We start from the raw sequence: 18688 nt of genomic DNA on the forward strand, positions 1-18688 counted from the left end.
TAATGATCCCCGAGTGGTGGTGTAAAAAGCCTACAACACTCAACTGTCCTTCCCTTATGTTCTTTATAGATCTTTAGAAAACCAAATACAGTAGCAAATGGTATTTGGAAATAAACATTTCTGTTTCCATTTAATTTCATTTATATTACAACACAGAACTTAAATCAAAATGGTGTAAGATGATGTTTACCCTGAATAATTATCCTAACTCTTAATTTTTGCTGGCATAGGTAGGCTGGTGAACCTTTGTATGGACAATGAATGCTGGCCTGTTCTGGTTCTAGTTAGAACAAAATAAGCTAGACCAGCAGGTTTTCTTCTTTCTGTTGCTTTTGCATCAGTGTTAAGACTTGTGTTGACTTGGCTATTTTTTAAACAACAAAAAACAAAATCTGCACTTCTAACTATAAAAACGGCTGTCATGACAAAGCACTATTTAGACCTGCATTTTTTTTAAAAAAGTCTTTTGACTGTTTCATGAGCAAACTCAACAAATACAGACTGATGAAGTTACTGTCAGGTGAGTACAGAACTGTTTGGAAAAACCTGCAGGGAATAGATGTTAGAAGCCTGTCATTAAAAATGTGATTTACTGAGGACTCTGTCAGTGTCTGCCTCTGCATCTATTACTAATCAATATTTTCTTCAGCAGTCTGCTAAAGTGAAGTCTTATTTATTAAATTTGCAAACGAGATAAAACAGAGAAGAATTGTCACTCTGAGATCAGGAATAAAATTGACAGTGTTGTTAACTATACCAAATATTATCAAGTATACAAATACAGGCCAGGGAGTAATTGGTGTCAGTCTCTTCAGGGAAGCATTTGGATTCTGTAGCAGGCCACAAGCTGAATATGAAAACAGTGATGGGATGCTTTCGCAATAAAGGCAAATAACCAACTGGAGTGTGTTAATCAGATTGTCCACAGATATGTAAAGTACTCCTCTGACTTTATTTGGCATTGCCCTCAGCCAAAACATCACCTTGGCCACTCCATTTAAAAAATAAGAAACAGCAGCTTAACTCCAAGAAAGATACAGAAATCATCAAAAATCTTCTCATTTTTTCTAGAAACTGGCTGGAGCTGTCTCGTCTAAAGATGAGAAGGCTTAGTGATCTCTTACAGGATCTTTGAGAATAACAGGGCTCTGCTAGAACTAGAAAGTTGATCCTGTTTTGGTCTGGAAGACTGACTGAATGAATGAATGTTTGAAGTCCTTTCAACACTGTTTTGCAGCTTTTCTCGATGAATGCACTCAGCTGAGCAATTCACTTTCAGGAGAATGGAATTAAGAAGGAGGTGATGTAAACAGGAGGAGGGAAACCATTTAAAATAGGAAAAAAGACAATGTTCATTGTTCATGTTTGTATGATAGTCTTTATTTTTGCTTTTAAATAATACTTCATTCTGACAAAACTGTATCTGTTTGTTGAACACTAGAACTAATTAGAGCAGTGATCATATGATAACTGCTGGCTATTTTCAAGTTCTTGGAATCGTCTGGTGATTAAGGATATTGCTTCCAGAAGCTGGCTTAGGGTCAAGGAGTGGACACTACACCAGAGAAACATCTGATTACAGACCTAATTGTGTTTCTCAAAAGGAAAATATCTCAAAACCGTAGAACTGAACAAGTACAAAAAATAAAATGGAAAAATGTATTGTATACAAGTTTCTCTTGAAGTTTAATGTTATGATAAGAAAAAGTTATACTTTTGACTGAGAAACCTAGTGCTCTCACTTATGCTGCATACAGGATTTCCTTAACCTATAGCTGGGTGCTTGTGACAATAGCAAAATATTTTCCAGTGCAGAGGAAACTTTTCTGCTCTTCTAGATTCGATTAATGTGTACAAGGGAAGTGGTGAATTTTCCCCTCTTTGATTTCTTTTTCTTTGGAGGTTGGGAGGTGGGTGGATTAAACCTGTAGAAGAGTTTACACTTTTTTTTTCAGGCCAGTAGTTCTGTTAGTTGACATTAATCTATTCCTCAGTGTGTGGGAAGAGGGGAGAAGTATTTTGCAGACAGCAACCATGATGATAAGTCCAGACTTTCCTTCAGCTCTGAAGGGAAGTATGTTATTTCTCTGTACCCTCACTGCACTTCATCTTCAATATTAGGTTTTGGTTAGTAAATATTGTAAGGAAAATAAGTCAACCTCGCCTTTCCTCATTATGAAGCAGAAGGAAAGAGATGGACTGTGTCAGTTCTTAGCCTGTAAAACCGGCTGCTTGAAACCCTTTGAGTATTGATAATGGCTATTAGAAATTGCTTTTTGCCATGGTAAAAGCTAACCACGCCAGCTTTAATTTAGTTGTTCATTATTACTTAACAAGAAGAACTAACTACTGAATCTTTAATGGCTTTTAAATTTCATATGGTGTTTCTTTGGCAATTCTCCTCTTTTTTTTTTTTTTTAAACTATACATTCTATCAAAACCCTTGGTTTTGGTCACAGTGTTCAAAAATGAAGTTTCTCTTTCATTGCTGGAGATTATGAACAACTGAATATGTATTCATATTGGCTTTCACTGAAACTTCTTGTATGTGTCCAGCCCAAATGGCAGAGCAGGTGGGTCAACTTGAGCATGTTGTTTACTGTTTGAGATTCGTAGTATGGAACACAAGTTTCACTGAGGAAATACCTAGTTTTTTGTTGTTTTTCTTTTTAAGCAGAGACAGCAACTGGATAGCTCACCTGTCTCTCTGCTAGCAAACTTAAGCAGTTTACACCCAAACTGTTTATTTCTCAGTTTATGTAGGCTGTAGCAACTGTTAGCTCAGGTAGCATTTACATTGCACAATTCTGCACTAACAAGTACGTTGATTGTGGAGCTAATATCGGATCATCAAAGAATGAAAGCTTAAATGTCAGTTAAAAATGGGGCCATTTCAGTTCTCAGAATTATAAGATAGTTTCCTTAATTGTATTTCTCTTTGTAGGTAATTCAGGGATGTTCTATTTGTTACTTCAGACAGTTTTTAAATGTAGTCATGTTCATGTAGGTGCATGCTCACAATCACGGCGTGATCAATGATGGCTTTTACTGGCCATGAAGTTAAATGCGGCTACATCAACAAATGACCATGGGATGAGCTCCCGAGCGTGATACCTGTGCCCCATGGAGATGTGGCGGCTGTGGGGTTCCATAGACAGCTCCTCTGAGGCCACAGGAGCCAAAAGTGCAACACGTAGTAATTCTGTCCAAATTATTGTAGCTTCAGAAAGGTGTGAAATTGAGTTAAACGTCAGTGTTTTTAAAGTCCAGTGTTGCCTGAGGTTTTTTGTTTGGATGGGTGGATTTTTTCTTTTTTTTTTTTTTTTAATTCCCCATAGTAGTGCACAGATATGTGGACCAGAATCTGAATGTGAAGAATTTTACCCAATTTTGGACATTCTTGTGGTTCTGGCCCCTCTGTCTCCCAGCACAGAACCCCAGGATTAGGAGGTGCTTCTCCTCATGGTTGACTTTGGTAGTGTCTTATGTGCAGACAAGGAAGGTCAGTTAAGAAGAATATAGAATTAGGAGAACTCGGTTGACATGGTAGACAGGGGTAGAACGATGGAAAAAAAAATACTGCTTTGCACCAGTACCAGGAATGAGGAAGAAATGGCTTCTCAGTGACAACAGGAGCTTATACCACACTTCACAAGTACATGGTTTTCCTGTGTAACAGATCATTAGGTGTTAAGCTGGACAACATACCAGCTTCTAGTGAGTGAAAAGGTTGATAACATCAGTAGTTGAGAAAAAAATACTTTCTCCCAAGGTTGTGGCAGTGCAACGCTATTTAAACTGCCATTTATTCTGGATGTTTTAAGGGATATAATGAGAAAACAAGTCTTCTAAAAATAACGAGACTGCAAGATTCTTACAAAGTAGTGAAGTAGCTGATAAATGGTGAGGAAGAAGATTTATTTTTTTCCCCTTCCTTTTCTTCCTTTTCTTCCTTTTTTTCCTTCCTTTTCTTCCTTTTTTTCCTTCCTTTTCTTCCTTTTTTCCTTCATTTTCTTCTTTTTTTTCCTTCATTTTCTTCTTTTTTTCCTTCATTTTCTTCCTTTTTTCCCTTCCTTTTCTTCCTTTTTTTTTCCTTCCTTTTCTTCCTTTTTTTCTTTCCTTTCTTTCCCAAAATGATGCACAGAAATAAATAGTTCCAAATTGATCATATGCTTATAAACAAATAATACAGGTGTGAAATACAAATTTTATTATCAGACCAGCAATAATTCAGGTGTTTTTCTAGGGTTCTTTTTTGTTTACTGATATTTTTAATCTCTTCCCTGGTAAGTTAAATGAGTGGCTCCTTCTGCTTCAACTTTGTTAATTTTATAATTGCTGTCTTTCCATACTTGGAATCTAACTAATAGATGGAGTTGGTATGGTTTCACAGTTTGTATATCTGGGAGTTTTGCAGCCTGGACTGCTGTTCACGCCTCTGCGTGTGATTTTGCTCCATACTGTTAAGATGTGGATTTTATTTCTTTATTCCACGTAGCTGCTCTTTGGTCTGAAAACAGCTCTGGTTACTGAGAATTTGTAACTTTTTGATTATAACATTTACTGAGTTTTTCTCATATAGCTGTCTTCCTGCTCTAAGTTTACTGTCTATATTATAGACTTTTTATGTTTAGTGCAAGAATGCAAGTGGTCTGCTTGAGCAAGTGAAACTTGCTTGTGCTTTGAGTTTGCTAGACACAGGTCAGTTTTGATCTTGAGGTCCTATGAGTGTGTCAGCACAGAAATGTCTCCAGGTTAACTTTTTTTTTTTTCCCCCTCACAGCAAGAATTAGTAACCTGGACATAATGTGCTGCTGTAATTATACATTTACTGATTCAAAGTTGTCATTTCCTACCAGCTTGGAGTAAAACAACTTCTATCTGTACCTATTTGATGGCATATGTTTCCCTTTAAGGAATTCAACTCCAATGACTCTTCTTTCCTTCATGTCTTAATGCTGGAGAAGCTGGATATATTTGGTGCTTATAATATTGCCAACTCTTATCTAAGGCCTGCGTATTCAAAGTCCTTGTCTTAATTTTTTTTATTTAAATACAGCATTATACCAACATGTCCTTCCCTGAATCTGTGATGTGAAATACAGTGTTATCTTGGTCCTGCTTTAAACTACACTTGACCTTATGTTTTCTGGAGTGTTTCCTTCAAACCTCTGCATTTTTGTTAGAGGAAAATTGAGTGAGTTTCAAGAAAGCATCATACAAATGGATTGTTATGAAAACAACATTCAAACAAGTACTATTTCTGTTAAACTTTCTGTGCAGATACTTGGCTGGCACATCTAATTAAAAATACTGCTTTGCACAGGGTGAGTCAGGCTTTTTAATTTCACGGCAACAAATTGTTTCCAATTCTAGTTCTGTTTTGTGGATAAAATTCAGTTATTCTTAAACATAATTCTTGCTTCTCATACACTAATGCTGACTACTCATTGAAGTATGCAGGTGCAATTTAACTTTTTTATAACATGCATTCCTTTTAAACTGGTTAACATTTCTGTTCAAGTAGGAGCAGATTATTTTGTTCTGGTTCCTATTAGCAAAATAATTAAGTATGGGAAAAATTAAAAGCCAAACTAAGCCTTCCACAATAGTACAGCTACTGCAGATATCTGTTACTTAAAAACAAAAACCACCCCAGGCAAACTCAATTAAAATTAAAAACTGGCGTATGTAAATTAGCCCATAAGCCTGGATTATGTTTCTTTTCCCACACATTATGTGCCTTGCAAGACAAATGTTTCAAAGGCCTTTGCATTTATGGAGAGCTAGTTAATAACTGTTTGCACCTTAGTGAAGAACTGTGGTGCTTGGGTGACAGCTGACGTTTACCGTCTGGTGGCGTTCTGACAAGACTTCTGTTGTCTTGCTCTAAAAGTTTATCCAGATAAAACTATTTTGAATCTGTTTACTCAGCTGTGATTTATGGCCTGATTTTTGGAAGTGAAACGCTGCTCAACTTTAGTTATGTCTTTGGGTGTATTGCAGTTTCCTAAAACTGATTTAACAAAGTTGTGTAAAACCCAGATCTGTTTAAAAGCTGACTGTACTTGTATCTCTTAAACATCTGTCTTGTGTCTTATTTATAGTAATAACTAAAAACAGCATTCTGTTTTTCTGGGGAATTTTTCTTTTTGTCTTTTCAGTGTATGCCGAGAATATTTTCAGAACGGTGGGAAAAGAAAAGCACTTGAAAAAGATGAAAAAAGAGCACTTCTTGCTTCCAAGACCACTCCAGCTTTAAATGTTCCCCAGGCTCCCAAGGTTGAAGATCCCTTGCCAAACTTTGGCTTGACAAATCATGAAGCTATAACAGAAGAGTAAGTTTTACTTGTTTTCCAGACTTTTTTTTTTCCCTTCTATGTGTTATAAGACTTACCTGGATGTTTTCTCTCTATAACATATTAGATCAATCTGATGTCTTTTTAATAATTCAGGAAGGGCATTTTCATGTGAACATATATACATGTTTCAAGAAGTATTTTTATTGTAGTATATTTTGGTGGATGCCATGAAAAAAAATTGCTTGAGAATGACAACTTAGTCATCTTCATTTTAGTGTTAGAGCAATTTCACTTTTGTATGTCATTGATGTGCAATGCAATTTATATTAAACCTTGAGGTGAAATAAGGGAGACGTTAATTAAGTTAGAATCTAATGGCTGTTGAGCATTGTTGAAAAGTCGCTTGTGTAAGTGCTAAGTGCCAAATGTAAATATCGGAGTACTTAAACCTTTCTCTACATAAATAATTGCAGAGAAACTCTTGATTCCAATTATACACTTCAAAAGCAATTTTGAATTATAACCCTTAATTTTAAATGTCCTAGCTTTCTGATGACTGGCTCCGCAGAAGTTGTAGTATCCTTGAGGTATTTTTCTAACAACAGTTTTAATTTTGTTTTTGACCTTCACTCAAGTAAGAATTTTTTTTTGGCATTCAGGAGTAGCTTTCTTATTTCAGTTACAGTCCCACCCTCCTTTTTTCCCTAAATAACATGGGTCATGTTTGTGGCTATTCCATGTGCGATGGAAAAAATTCAGTATATTTTGCAAGTATAATGAAATAATGAATGCATAAGCATATTATCATTAAATGTTACACTTATGACTTGCTTCATATTCTTTATAGACCAGTTCCTACAACTGTCTGCAATAGTGTTTTTTCTGTTCTGTGAAGAGATTTTTCTCATTATTGCATAGCATGTCTTCTGTGATCAGCACTAACTTTAAGTTACATATATTATTAGTTAGGAAAGGAATGAGCATGTTACTAATGTTATTAGCAGATGTCTGTCATAATGAGCTGGCATTTTTTGTGGTTGCTCATGTTTGTAAAGTAACTTGCAAAAGGCATAAAGATCTCAAATGTGTATATAGTTGAATAGTTACATACAAAATGAAAACACTTTCCCCATTGTTGTCCTATTATGACAAAACAGATGCTTCCAAAATGAAGGTAGTGGCTTCTCACAAGCTGACTTGCCCTACCAACTCCTCTTTTTAGTGCTCATTTTGCCAAGTCAGCCTCAAAATGAATACCTGTTTTTGATGAGAACAGCTAGGCACTTTCACATACAAATACTTTATATCATCTGAATAATGCTGGCATTTGTTAACACATAATTTTAGCATTACTATAAATAACCATTTGTTGGTTCATGGTGTTTTTTTTCTTTTTTTTTAATCAATGCTTTTCATGATCACACGCTACTTAAAGTTGATTTGTCTTCCAGTGGGAGGCCTTGTTGTGATAAAGCATTAGTGCTCTCTTTGCATGTGCTCCACATACTTTGTACAGAGTTTATAATGGCTGTTGTGGAGCTAATTTCACTTGAGTTTCCTCTTGTTAACAGTAGTCTTTAGCCTTTTGTTCTGACTAGTGTGTAGAGAAAGTAGTTAATAGTGGAGTTTTTATTTAATAACTTTAAAAGTATTTGTTAATATAGTGAGTGATGATGATTTTTATCTTCATTCTCAAAACTTTAAAAATACATACATCCATAAAGACATACCTGCAAAGACAAGATTCATAATATTTACATGAGTAAGCAACAAATGGTAGTAAGGTTTTTTAGTACTTGTACAGACTGTAAAGCAACAAGGCATAGCTGTTCCAAATTACTGCCCAGAGAAATCAAGATTGAGATTTTTCCTCTATGCCTTATAGGAGAACTGATGGGATTTTTCAGAGTGAAAATGGATTGTGTATTACAAAAAGCATACCTTTCTCCTGAAATGCTTTTCTACCATGTCTGCCTCCCTCTTGGGGAGGTCTCAGGTCTCGGTACAAGGGATATGGGAGAACGTCCCACCACACACACTCTTGTTCAAATACTGTCACTCCACTCTGGTAATGTAATGCTACAAATAAGAGTTGTGGAGTTGTCCGTACGTATGACTAAGCCTGTGACTTTTTGTTTTACTCTGGTAAGGAGAGCAATTTTGTTCTTCCTGTACATAATCCTCTCTCAAGTAGTATTAAAAGCATGTTGCTTATGTAGGAGCTCTTTCTGAGCTTACCTTTACTGGCAAGCCATTGTAGAGATACTGTACTTTACTTAGTAAGAAGGAAAGCTAGCTCAGGAATAAAAGGTTGCACAGGTAGTGAAAAAGATGCTGGGAGATGTGGAGAGAAGTAGGAAGCACTCAGCCAGCACTTAAAGGTGATGGTAGGAAACATCATAGGAACCAGAAGTGCAAATTTACTGCAATTCAGAAAGTCACTCAGCTACTTTGAACCCATTTCTAGTTCCTCATGTTGCTCACCGCTTTGCCAGATTAAAATTGGTGAGCCTCACAGAAATAACTAGTGTGAATAATGCCTTTTTACTTTCATCTTGGTGAAATGTAACACTGTTCACTGCACTTCCTTCCATCCCAGAATGAGTTCTTATGTCTCTAACATTACAACTGCTCCTTGTGAAGGTGGGCATCAAAGTGGCTCGGTCTTGCAAGATAAAAGCAGCTGTTATCTGCTGTTTAACAGCTCCTCCCTTCAATAAATCAGTCCATGCTTTGTTCTCTTTTTGACTATTGTTTATCTTTTTCCATCAAATTAAAGACTCTTACTTTTTATCCTTAATGGTAAAAATCATAACCTTTTTGGTATAGATTCTTCTCAGGTGATGTTTTGACTATCTCTTAAGGTACAACCTGTCATTCATTCTTTCATTTGTGTTTCAGCCAGCTAGACGTTCCCATTGGGTATCTTTATGTGTGGATGTTATATAAGATTTGAGGCATACCAGTGTTCCCAGTCAGAAACAGATGTATAGCTTTGTTCTGTTTTTCTGACAGCAGTATAAGGCTTCTCAATTTTTTGCCCTTGCATCCTTGATAAATAATAGAGTAATTGAAGACTGTAAACTAGTGGATCAGCGCTTGAAGTGATTAATTTCAGAGGTAAAGTGACTTTCCTTACAGTCATATAGCTACTCTATCTACTTCCAAGAGAAAATGTCATTTACCTGTACAGCACCTAGTTGAATAATAGGTGCATTTTTAAGGAGGCTAACAATCAAGAGCTGTAGTCCATCTAATAAAGCTCCTGAAATAAACAAGTGTGGGATATATTCAAAATGCACTGATTTCCTAGGTTATGTACACTTTACCAGTTCCTGATGTTTAACTTCACATTTTGTTTTCCTACCTGTACACTGATGCATTGGAGAATAGTGAATTCAATATGTGTTTGGAAATTACCTGCATTGGCAAAGTACTTCCATTGCTTTTAATTTTGTCTTGACTAAAAATCACCAAGAAACAGGGGGGCCGAAAGGGGGACTTCTAACAAAGTCACTGGATCAGTGGCTGTCATCTGGATTACAGCTACATTCTGAGCTCGAGTCACAGTGCTGAAAAAGTAGGTATCTGAATTGGTGGTCTGTGCCCTCTATGTATGTTCAGTGACCAAATCTAAAATGCTTCCAAATTATTTCAAGCGCTTAACTAGGATGGTGTTCCTTCTAGTAACTGGCAGCCTGAGGATTGCTGCTATGCGATCCATTGTGCCTGTGTTCTGAGAGGCAGCGAAACCTGACAAGCAACAGGAAATCAAGACACAAGTGAGCATCTGAATCTCTGCTACTTCTATGGTTTCAGAGTACATTTGCATTGAACTTGGACTACAAGGCTCCTTGGATATGACACACCTACCAGAGTGAATTTGCCCTGAACTGAATGCCTTAGATGTCCATCAGTGTAGAAAGGAGTCTCTAGCTTCTGCTCAGCTTGGAATCCAGAGTTGTAGCTTTCCAGAAGTGTGCCCCAATGCTGCAGTAGTCTGAAGTTGTGTCCCACTTAACCCAATCAAAAACGCTGCAGCCAAGAGTGCAGGTTTTGTAAGAGAGGAAGACAGAATACATCACAGTGATTTTTTTCACTCTACTGTAGGTGAAGTGGGCTCTTCTGGAGATTAGAGGGTTCTGGGTTGTGCTGCTTAATTTTAATCTGTACAAGTATTCCATCAAACTCTTAAAATGGAAGACGTTAAGATCTCTAGAGGCTGTTACTCTTCTTTATGGGAAGTTTTCTCTGCACTATAGAGTCACATTCCCTCTTGTGTTTTCTGTGGTCTCATGTGTCTTCTTTTGCTGTTACCATCGGACTCTTATGTAGAACGCAAGTGTACATACATTATTGTATCCAAATAAGAAAGAATCTGCCCTTAGTGTCTCCATTTGGTAGACAAGGAGACATGCTGGTCTGAGAAATTTCATACAAGCCTTTTGTGGAAAAAGACACTACCTGACTTGTTTGTGGTTTGTGGCCACCAGGATGTGAATGGTCCCTCTGCAATATTCAAATTCCTGTGTACAGTTTACATTGAGATTGGCATCCAAGCTGGGAAAAAATTTTTGCTATCATCATCATTCTGAAATCTCACTCAGTGCTAACTGACTCACAGGGTAGCCTGGTAATGTGTGCAGTTTTCACTAGAATTGTTGCATTATTTCTCTTGGTGATGCTGACAGAAGTATCCCCTGGATATCTTCCATTCTGTGGAGAAGCAAAATCCTTAAACTTGGCATTATTCTGCCAAATGCAACAAGAAATCTTTTCTTGCTTCTCCAACATCCTCTCCTTGGTAGAACGCTGGGAGTTTAGGAGGAACACAGAGAGCCCAGATCTCTTTATTTCTGCTTATTTTTTTTCTGCAATATTCAATACTGCTTTGTTGTTGCTATGTTGTGTCTGGTTTTGTTTGACTCCATAGCCCTGCAGGTCTGTTCCTGAAAGTTTTTGCAGTTGTCTCTCTAGGGCTGAATCTTTTTCAGAAAGATGACAAATGATATTTTGGAAATGCTAATTTGAGTTGGCTACAGAAACTTGAAGCAAAAAGCAACATTTGCTCACTGAAAATTTATCATTCTCTCCCCTGTGAATCCCCTGTGAAAGCTGTGAGTTTGCGTTTGTTTGCCTCTCTTAATGGACTCTGGGTATTCTAATATTGTAAAAATCTTGCTGGAAATTTTGAGACACAGTCCTTTCAAGGATCCAATAGAAAGAGCTCAAACTCTTGGGTGCTAGTGGTCTAAGACATTATTGTCAACTGCTGTGTTTTTTGTGGTTTTGTTTTGTTTTGTTCTGTGGGGGGTTTTAGAGGTTGGTTTGGTTTGGTTTTTGGGTTTTTTTGGGTGGGGGGGGTTGGTTGGTTGAGTTTTTGGGGGTTTTGTTTTGGTTTGTTTGTTTTTTTTGATATGTGGATGCACTCATAAAGTTGTGCTTTAAAGAACAGCTGGATGTAAAGTCTGTACTAGTGGACTTAAACAGAATGGTTTCACTCCAGCATTTACTGGTTTGTTGCAATTACGAAGAAAGAAAAAAAACAGCAGCGGCCTCCAAATTCAGACGGCAAGGAAAATAAAAAACTAAAGAACTGTGACTTTGGTTGTAGGATCTATTCAACAGCCAAGTTCTTGATATTAGCGACAATTGAGTGCAACATTCAAATTGTAAGTATTTTAAGAGGGGCAGCATATCAGGTTAGACAAACTAAGTGCCAGGGTGAGGCAAAACCTTTAAATGATGACATGATAGCTGACTGCTAGTACTTCTCTACAGGTGGCTTGTCTTATCTGGTGCTGCATTATGTATACTGGTAACTACCTTAGTCATGAAGAAAATGCCCATGGTTGCAAACTTGAAGACCACAAATGTTCCTCTAGCCATTGGTCAAGGAGACTATCCTTTGGAAGATAACAATGCTTTCAGAGGCAAGGCAGCAGTCACTATCCTCAAAGGTTGTCAGGCATCTTTTTATCTTATCTTTTTTTTAAAAACTATATATTTAACTTAAAAGAACAATTATACATTGATCTTCATAAAGGCATTTCAGACTGGTTTGGCAGTTGGTCACAGATGATGTCAGAGCTTCCCAAGAAAAGGCAAATCTCATCTGCCAGCCTTCTGCTGTGCTATAAAGGGAACTTCCACCAGACAGTACAAGAATGTCTTCTTGTTCTTTCTTTAGTCTGCTGTTTTCTTTCTGATTTCCCACTCCTGCAAAGTTGTTTTGTTTTACCCCAGGAGGTTTTGGACTGTGGTTGAAAAGGTGATGGGCCAGTTATTCAGTGTGAGGTTTTTTCATTTTCAGTGACATTTTGGAAGGGTGCATGTCCATCTCTGCAGCATTCTGGAACTAAAATATTTAAGTGTCCTCAGCAATCTGTCAACCCTTTTGTATCAGTCCAAGCAGTAAATTGTGATTTCTAAAGTTAATCACCCCCCTTTTTTTATCATTCACCTTTTATAGTTCAGTAGCATAGTTAAGTATTTAGCATGACAACCACTGGCCTTCTTATCTGTAATTTCACCTTGAACAGTAGGATCATCACACAGTGGCAGATAAGGAGATAGATTTTTGGCTCACTAAAATGTTCTCCAGAATTCTTATGAGATAGATCTTCATTTTTGAGTGCTTCAGAAGTACTCTTATTAGGACTCTTTCCTAAACCAGATGGCTATTTTTGAGTATTTTGAGTATTGCTTTTGGATATTCTAAAAGAAAACTAATTGCATGGCATGGAGTTCGGTTTTTTGTCTTCTGTTCTGTTTTCCCAAGTAGTTTTGAGGGAATACTTCCATTCATTTAGATGCTTAGAGTAACTTCCCTACAACCTGAGGAGCTAGTTTTTAAGTTTGTGGCTGGACTGATGTAACTCTTTCACAGCATTCATTGAAAATAAAATTGGAGTGAACCTCCGGCAGTCATCCATTTTCAAGAAATATATTTTATTTGCATTATGTTAGCTAATTTTAAAATTTTTGTAGGGAATAACTAAATGATTTTATTTTTAGTTTTGTTCGTTTGTTTACCTTGGAAGACCATTATGTGTTCTCTTGTCTTTATTAAATCAATTATGGCACTTCAGACGCCCTTTAAAATGAGACTTACAAGTAGATAGATCATAGAGTGTTGCCAATTTCTCTTTTAAACTCCTGAAATTTTAACTCTGACTCGTGTGACTTCAACACCAATAAATACCACAAAAAGGAAAATAGGAAACACAAAGCAATAGAGGAAGCCTGTCTAGCGAACACACAAGTGGCCATTTTAGTTTCTTACTACAAGTACACAAGTTAATAGTAGAACATAATTCTTCTGCTTGAAGACCATCTGCTTCACCGACAGAGCTTGGTTCTTTGGGTATCTCAGCAATTAAAATAAGGCATTCACTTCTGTTAGTCACTCCTGTGGTGGTTTTTGCATGAGTTATCTGAAATTGTAATTCAGAATATATAGCTTCAAAAATAACATTTGATAAAACTGAATTCTTGCTGTTTCTCAGATTGCTCCACTCCTTGGGGAAGATCAGATTACTTGATGTTGGTAGCTGCTTTAATCCATTTCTGAAGTTTGAAGAATTTCTGACAGTTGGCATAGATATTGTTCCAGCTGTTGAGGTATGTAATGTCTGCTGACTTTAATATAAATTTGATTCTTGGATATTTTAGAATGCTTCAAATGACTGTTAAAAAAAAGTAGTATGTTTAATGCTTAAGTATGTATCCCAAGTATCTGTGCTTTAATAAGAGCTGTGGCCCTCCTACTACATCCTTTACCAGTTGTGAATCTTAAAATTGGAAAATTTAAGTAACCATCTTTTAATGGCATTTCAGATGAGTCCTTTTATCTTTAAAAGGCATAAATAAAAACTGAGTAGGCTTACACTTAAGCATGAACCTCTCAGAATTTGCATTTGTTGACACAAGGAAATGACCGGTGACTGTACTTGGTGAGTTTTTCTGGGGAGTTTTAGTAAGCAGAAGTGCACTGTAAGGGGGCTTTTCTGTTTATTACTAGAAATATTACTGAACTTCCACAATCCTGCGCATTGTGGAAGCACTTTTTGGGTATTTATGAGCACTTTTTGGGTAAATTACTTCATTTTATCTGGGTAGTAAGGTGCTCAAATGCATTAATTCTGCTGCAATCATATGTTCTTTCTGTCTCTTGCTCTTGACCCAACTTTTGTCAGTCCTAATAGCCTTTACAAACCAAGCAAAATGATGAAGGGGAATGAAAATTAAAAGATACAGAAAGGAATAAGTTTCTGACAGAAAACAGAAAAACCTTTGACCATACACATCTTGACCACTTACAGTTTAAAATTAGGCTCTATTAAAATCAGTGGCCTAAAGTAACCCTCTGTAGAAGTGGAGAGATGAGAGGAAGCGTACAAGCACAATAATACAGTTAACTTGAAAGTAATGCTCTCTTATTTGCCGCAGTGTGGTTTACATGCTAAATGCATATTATTTTGCTGTGGTTACCAGGTTGAGTCCACTAACGCCTAATTTCTACTTTCATGTATGTGCTTAGAGATCATGAAATATATTCTTGAGAGGGGAAAAAAAAAATCTGAGTCTGACAAATTGCTTTCTAAAGCAATTCAGTGTTGTTTTCATCTAAAACACAAAGAAACTTTGAGTGGACTCCATCTTGCCTGATTTGAAGGTATCAGTTGTCCAAACGTGATTGCCTTCCAACACTTAGGAGGCTGTAGGACACCTGCACATGGCTGTTGAGCATGACATGGGGTGTAAAGGAGACACATGCCAGCAAAGTGGCAGCCTATGGCTGTAATATCTGGCAAGTAAATTTCCAGCTAAGATACATAGATCACGGGTTCTAAGTTCCAGTTACAGTCAGTAGGGATCTATTAAAAACAGTCAGTGAAACCTTAACACCCGCTGTTCCACGCTGAGGCGAATTCTGTTCTGGCCCCGTGGACTGTACTGGCTGCCTCTCCAGTGACTAATGGGAGCCCAGGCACCTGAAATTACACAAGCTGAATCTAACCATTAATTTTTGGGTATACATAGTTAATATTTTGGTATCTAGTCTATTGTGCTGTTTTCATAAGAAAACTACTTTTGTTCTCATGAAAATCAATTTAAATGTACAGTGACAAAAACCATTATTGGAAGAGTCCCAGAAAGGTTACTTGTATGGATGTAATGGAGTAATTCAGGACAGACAACAGGAGAGGGAGCAGTCAGGTAGCTGCAATTTCTGTGTGCTAACCAGTTTTTCAGGCTCTCTCCCAGTACAAGGGAACAATAAGATAATTGATTTCTTGTCACCTGACATTGTTAGTACCTTGGCTTCATGATGGGAACTCCCCAGCATGCTACAGTACAGACCAATGTAGTTACTGTGAGGTGTGTCTTGGGCTCACCAGCTTCTCATACTTCCACCCTCTTGGATACCTTGGTGTGTTCAGGGCACCTTGAAACCCTGCTAGCAAATGCTCTTAGGGTGACATGACTTACAGTTTGTGCACTCAAACACATCTGCTAGAATAAGCTTAGGCCCACCTCCAAAACCAGAATTAATAAGCCCTGAGGTATTCAAGATTACTCTACTTTGAGCTGTATCAGCACCATAACCTCCTGACTAAATTTAATCTTTAGGTGAGCAGTTGGCCTGGGCTGATTTAAGATTTCAGAATAACAGCCAGAGGGTTCTTAGGGTAGTGAATGTCATCTTCTGGCCTGAAAAGTGGATCTGATAACTTGAAAATAGATGAACTGGTAAAATCTTCTGATTTAGCAGATCTTTCATGTAAGATACCAAAATACTTACTGAAACACATTGAAGCATAGGGCTTCTTAGGAAGTTGGTTTCTTCCATAATGTTGAATAGAGGGTTAAATAATTTCTTCTTTAATAAAAATAGATTAATCCATATTCTGCATATAGATATAGATTAATTAGCCAAGTAAAATGCTTCATCTAATTTGAGGAATAAGAAGGATGTAATTGTAGGAAAATTAGGAGAGGAACTGAAATGTTAATTATATAATAAAAAAAAAAAGTCCTGAAAATGATTAGAATCCCTGTTTCATATACACAGAATATAAACAGTAAAGATATTATTATAGAAATATATTTCCTTTGAAAGGTTTTGTGTTTTACGGGGTAGGGGAACTGCACAAAGATTAGTATTCTCTTTAGATGGGCATTCTTCACTCATTTTCAGTGTGTTGGTATAAGGTACACAGATGGAAACATGCACTATTAGCAACTAGGACAAGAGAAACTGAGATTGGGATAAGCAGAGCAGATTTCTTGACCCAGTGTTTTGTTGGCTGTTCCTTCAAATGTTCTACTTATAACAGATATTCCAGGGTACAATTAGCAATGGTTATTTTCTTAGATGAGTTTAATTTGTCTACATTAAAAAAAAAAAAAAAGGCAAAAATTGGGATGAAAGAAGAATCTCCACTTTGGAAAATCCAAATACAATTTCATACTGCTATGAAACATGCTGAATATGCAGCAGATGTTGTATTGGAGTAAATAGAGTCTGAGACACAAAAAGAGGCTGTATGGGTACTGGAATTAAAAATTAGAATATACAAGTAGGATTGTGTTCTTAAATGTCAGTGGATGCACAGAGATGTGAGTGCTGTTTCAGTGTCTAGGAGGACTGTAAGATCAGTTCAAGACTTGTATATCTGCAGTTTAGTAGCAGTCTCCAGTTTTGTCCTAAAACTGCCTGCAGAGTTCAGATTCCACTTGAAATATTCAACTTCAGTTCTGAAATTGTCTTTAACATTATTTCTACATAACTGTTTTATGGGTATTTTCCCACTACTCACAAATACTTGCAGTCTGAATAGTTTTTTCAATTGTATATGCATAACTTCTGAGTCTTGCTTCTAAGTAAAGTTAGCATGTTATTCTGAATAATTATTCTTCAAAGCACTTCTTTCTTTAAAAACTTACTAGACGATATCATACAATTACTACTGTTCATTTCCTGGTTTGTATTACAAGGAAGCAGAAAATAGCCCTGCAGGTTTAATGGTTGCAATTAAATTATTTTTATTATAGACACGTAATGCAAGTCTCTTTCTTAATTTTTGTATGTTGGAGGCCAAGATTAAAGGTACTGAAAAAAATGAATCACAGGGTTTTTTTAACGTTGAATGCTTTTTCTAATTTACTGCATACCCTCAGAAGAGAATGTGATTTTAAAATAAACAGAAATTACATTCTTTTCTACTTGGAAACAATTGTGCATATCAGTTGTTTTATGAATACCTTTACAATAGTGTTCTTAGTGATCTTTGTGGAATCTTGTTTCATAAAACACACTATAAGTATTTTCATGGTATGACAATGCAGGATATCTAACTCCATGTTTCAGGTGTGTTCTGCAGAACATTTTGTGTCTGCTTTCATGTTCACTTTCCTGTTTAGAGTGTCCATCATTCACTGCACATTCTCTAGGCATTAGTAACAATTTTTGTTGCTGTCATGTCAAAACCTTGTATCTCAATACCTTTTTTTAATGAAAGAAGTCAGTCCTAGGTTTTGATAAAGTGTCAAAAGTTAAATGTAGTGAGTAGCATACTATTATTCTTATTTTTTGAAGGCTCTGTGATTAAGGATGTTAAGAATTTGTTATTCTGTATGTTGTATTGTGGTGTCATTTCCTGTCTTTGACAGCTTGAGTGCACAAATTATCAACAGATTAATTTATAGGCCTTACATTATTTTGATAATTGCCCACATGTGTACCACTACATTTCACATCCACAGCAAGCTTAAAGCATGGACCTGCACCCCTGCTGCAAAACAGTTAGTGTATGGTAATTTTCTAAGGCATATTGCCTTGACATAGCTGCTTTGTTTCTGTACCAGTAAAGAATTACACTTTTTTTTCTCAAGTTACCAAGCTAAGTTTCTTGGATTCTTTTTGAAGAACTAGTGGAAATACTGAGGTATCAAATTTAGTTTCTAATTACTAATTTCAGGTTTTTAAAAACCTATAAAAGGTTTCCAGCATCTGGAGAAACAATAGCAATGTAGGCTTATATGTGTTCTTTTTAAATCATTTGTGAGATAGTTGATTTGATACTTTGTTCTACTTGGCCTAATTTCCTTTAAAAAAAAATAAAATAAAATAAAATTAACAGTTCTAGACTATCAATCTCTAGTAAATTACTGCACATCTAAAATTTTGCTTTGCAACTGTGAAAGCTATTATAGCAATATGTGTTATTGTTATTTTGGATTGCTTGATTTAATAGCAAGAGGAATGTTCAGCTGGCTTGACATTTCCTCAAGGGAATTGAGAGGTTGTCATTGATTTTTTTCTATGGATTTGGATTGTATTTGCTCTTTAACCTTGATGCTTGTTTGATTTTCTGTTT

At 36.4% G+C, this 18688-nt stretch overlaps 1 protein-coding gene across 1 annotated transcript in view; it reads left to right on the top strand.

The window, feature by feature from the left end:
* The window catches only part of SAMTOR (S-adenosylmethionine sensor upstream of mTORC1), a 36685-nt gene that overhangs the window by 14737 nt on the left and 3260 nt on the right, over positions 1 to 18688 (top strand). Inside the window, exons 3-4 of the mRNA XM_082043628.1 lie at positions 6165 to 6338; positions 13811 to 13925. Coding sequence (XP_081899754.1) covers positions 6165 to 6338; positions 13811 to 13925 — 289 coding nt within the window. The remainder of the gene's footprint in view (positions 1 to 6164; positions 6339 to 13810; positions 13926 to 18688) is intronic.

This window comes from Streptopelia decaocto (genome assembly GCF_964273445.1).
Source record: "Streptopelia decaocto genome assembly, chromosome: 1".
Taxonomy (NCBI): domain Eukaryota; kingdom Metazoa; phylum Chordata; class Aves; order Columbiformes; family Columbidae; genus Streptopelia; species Streptopelia decaocto.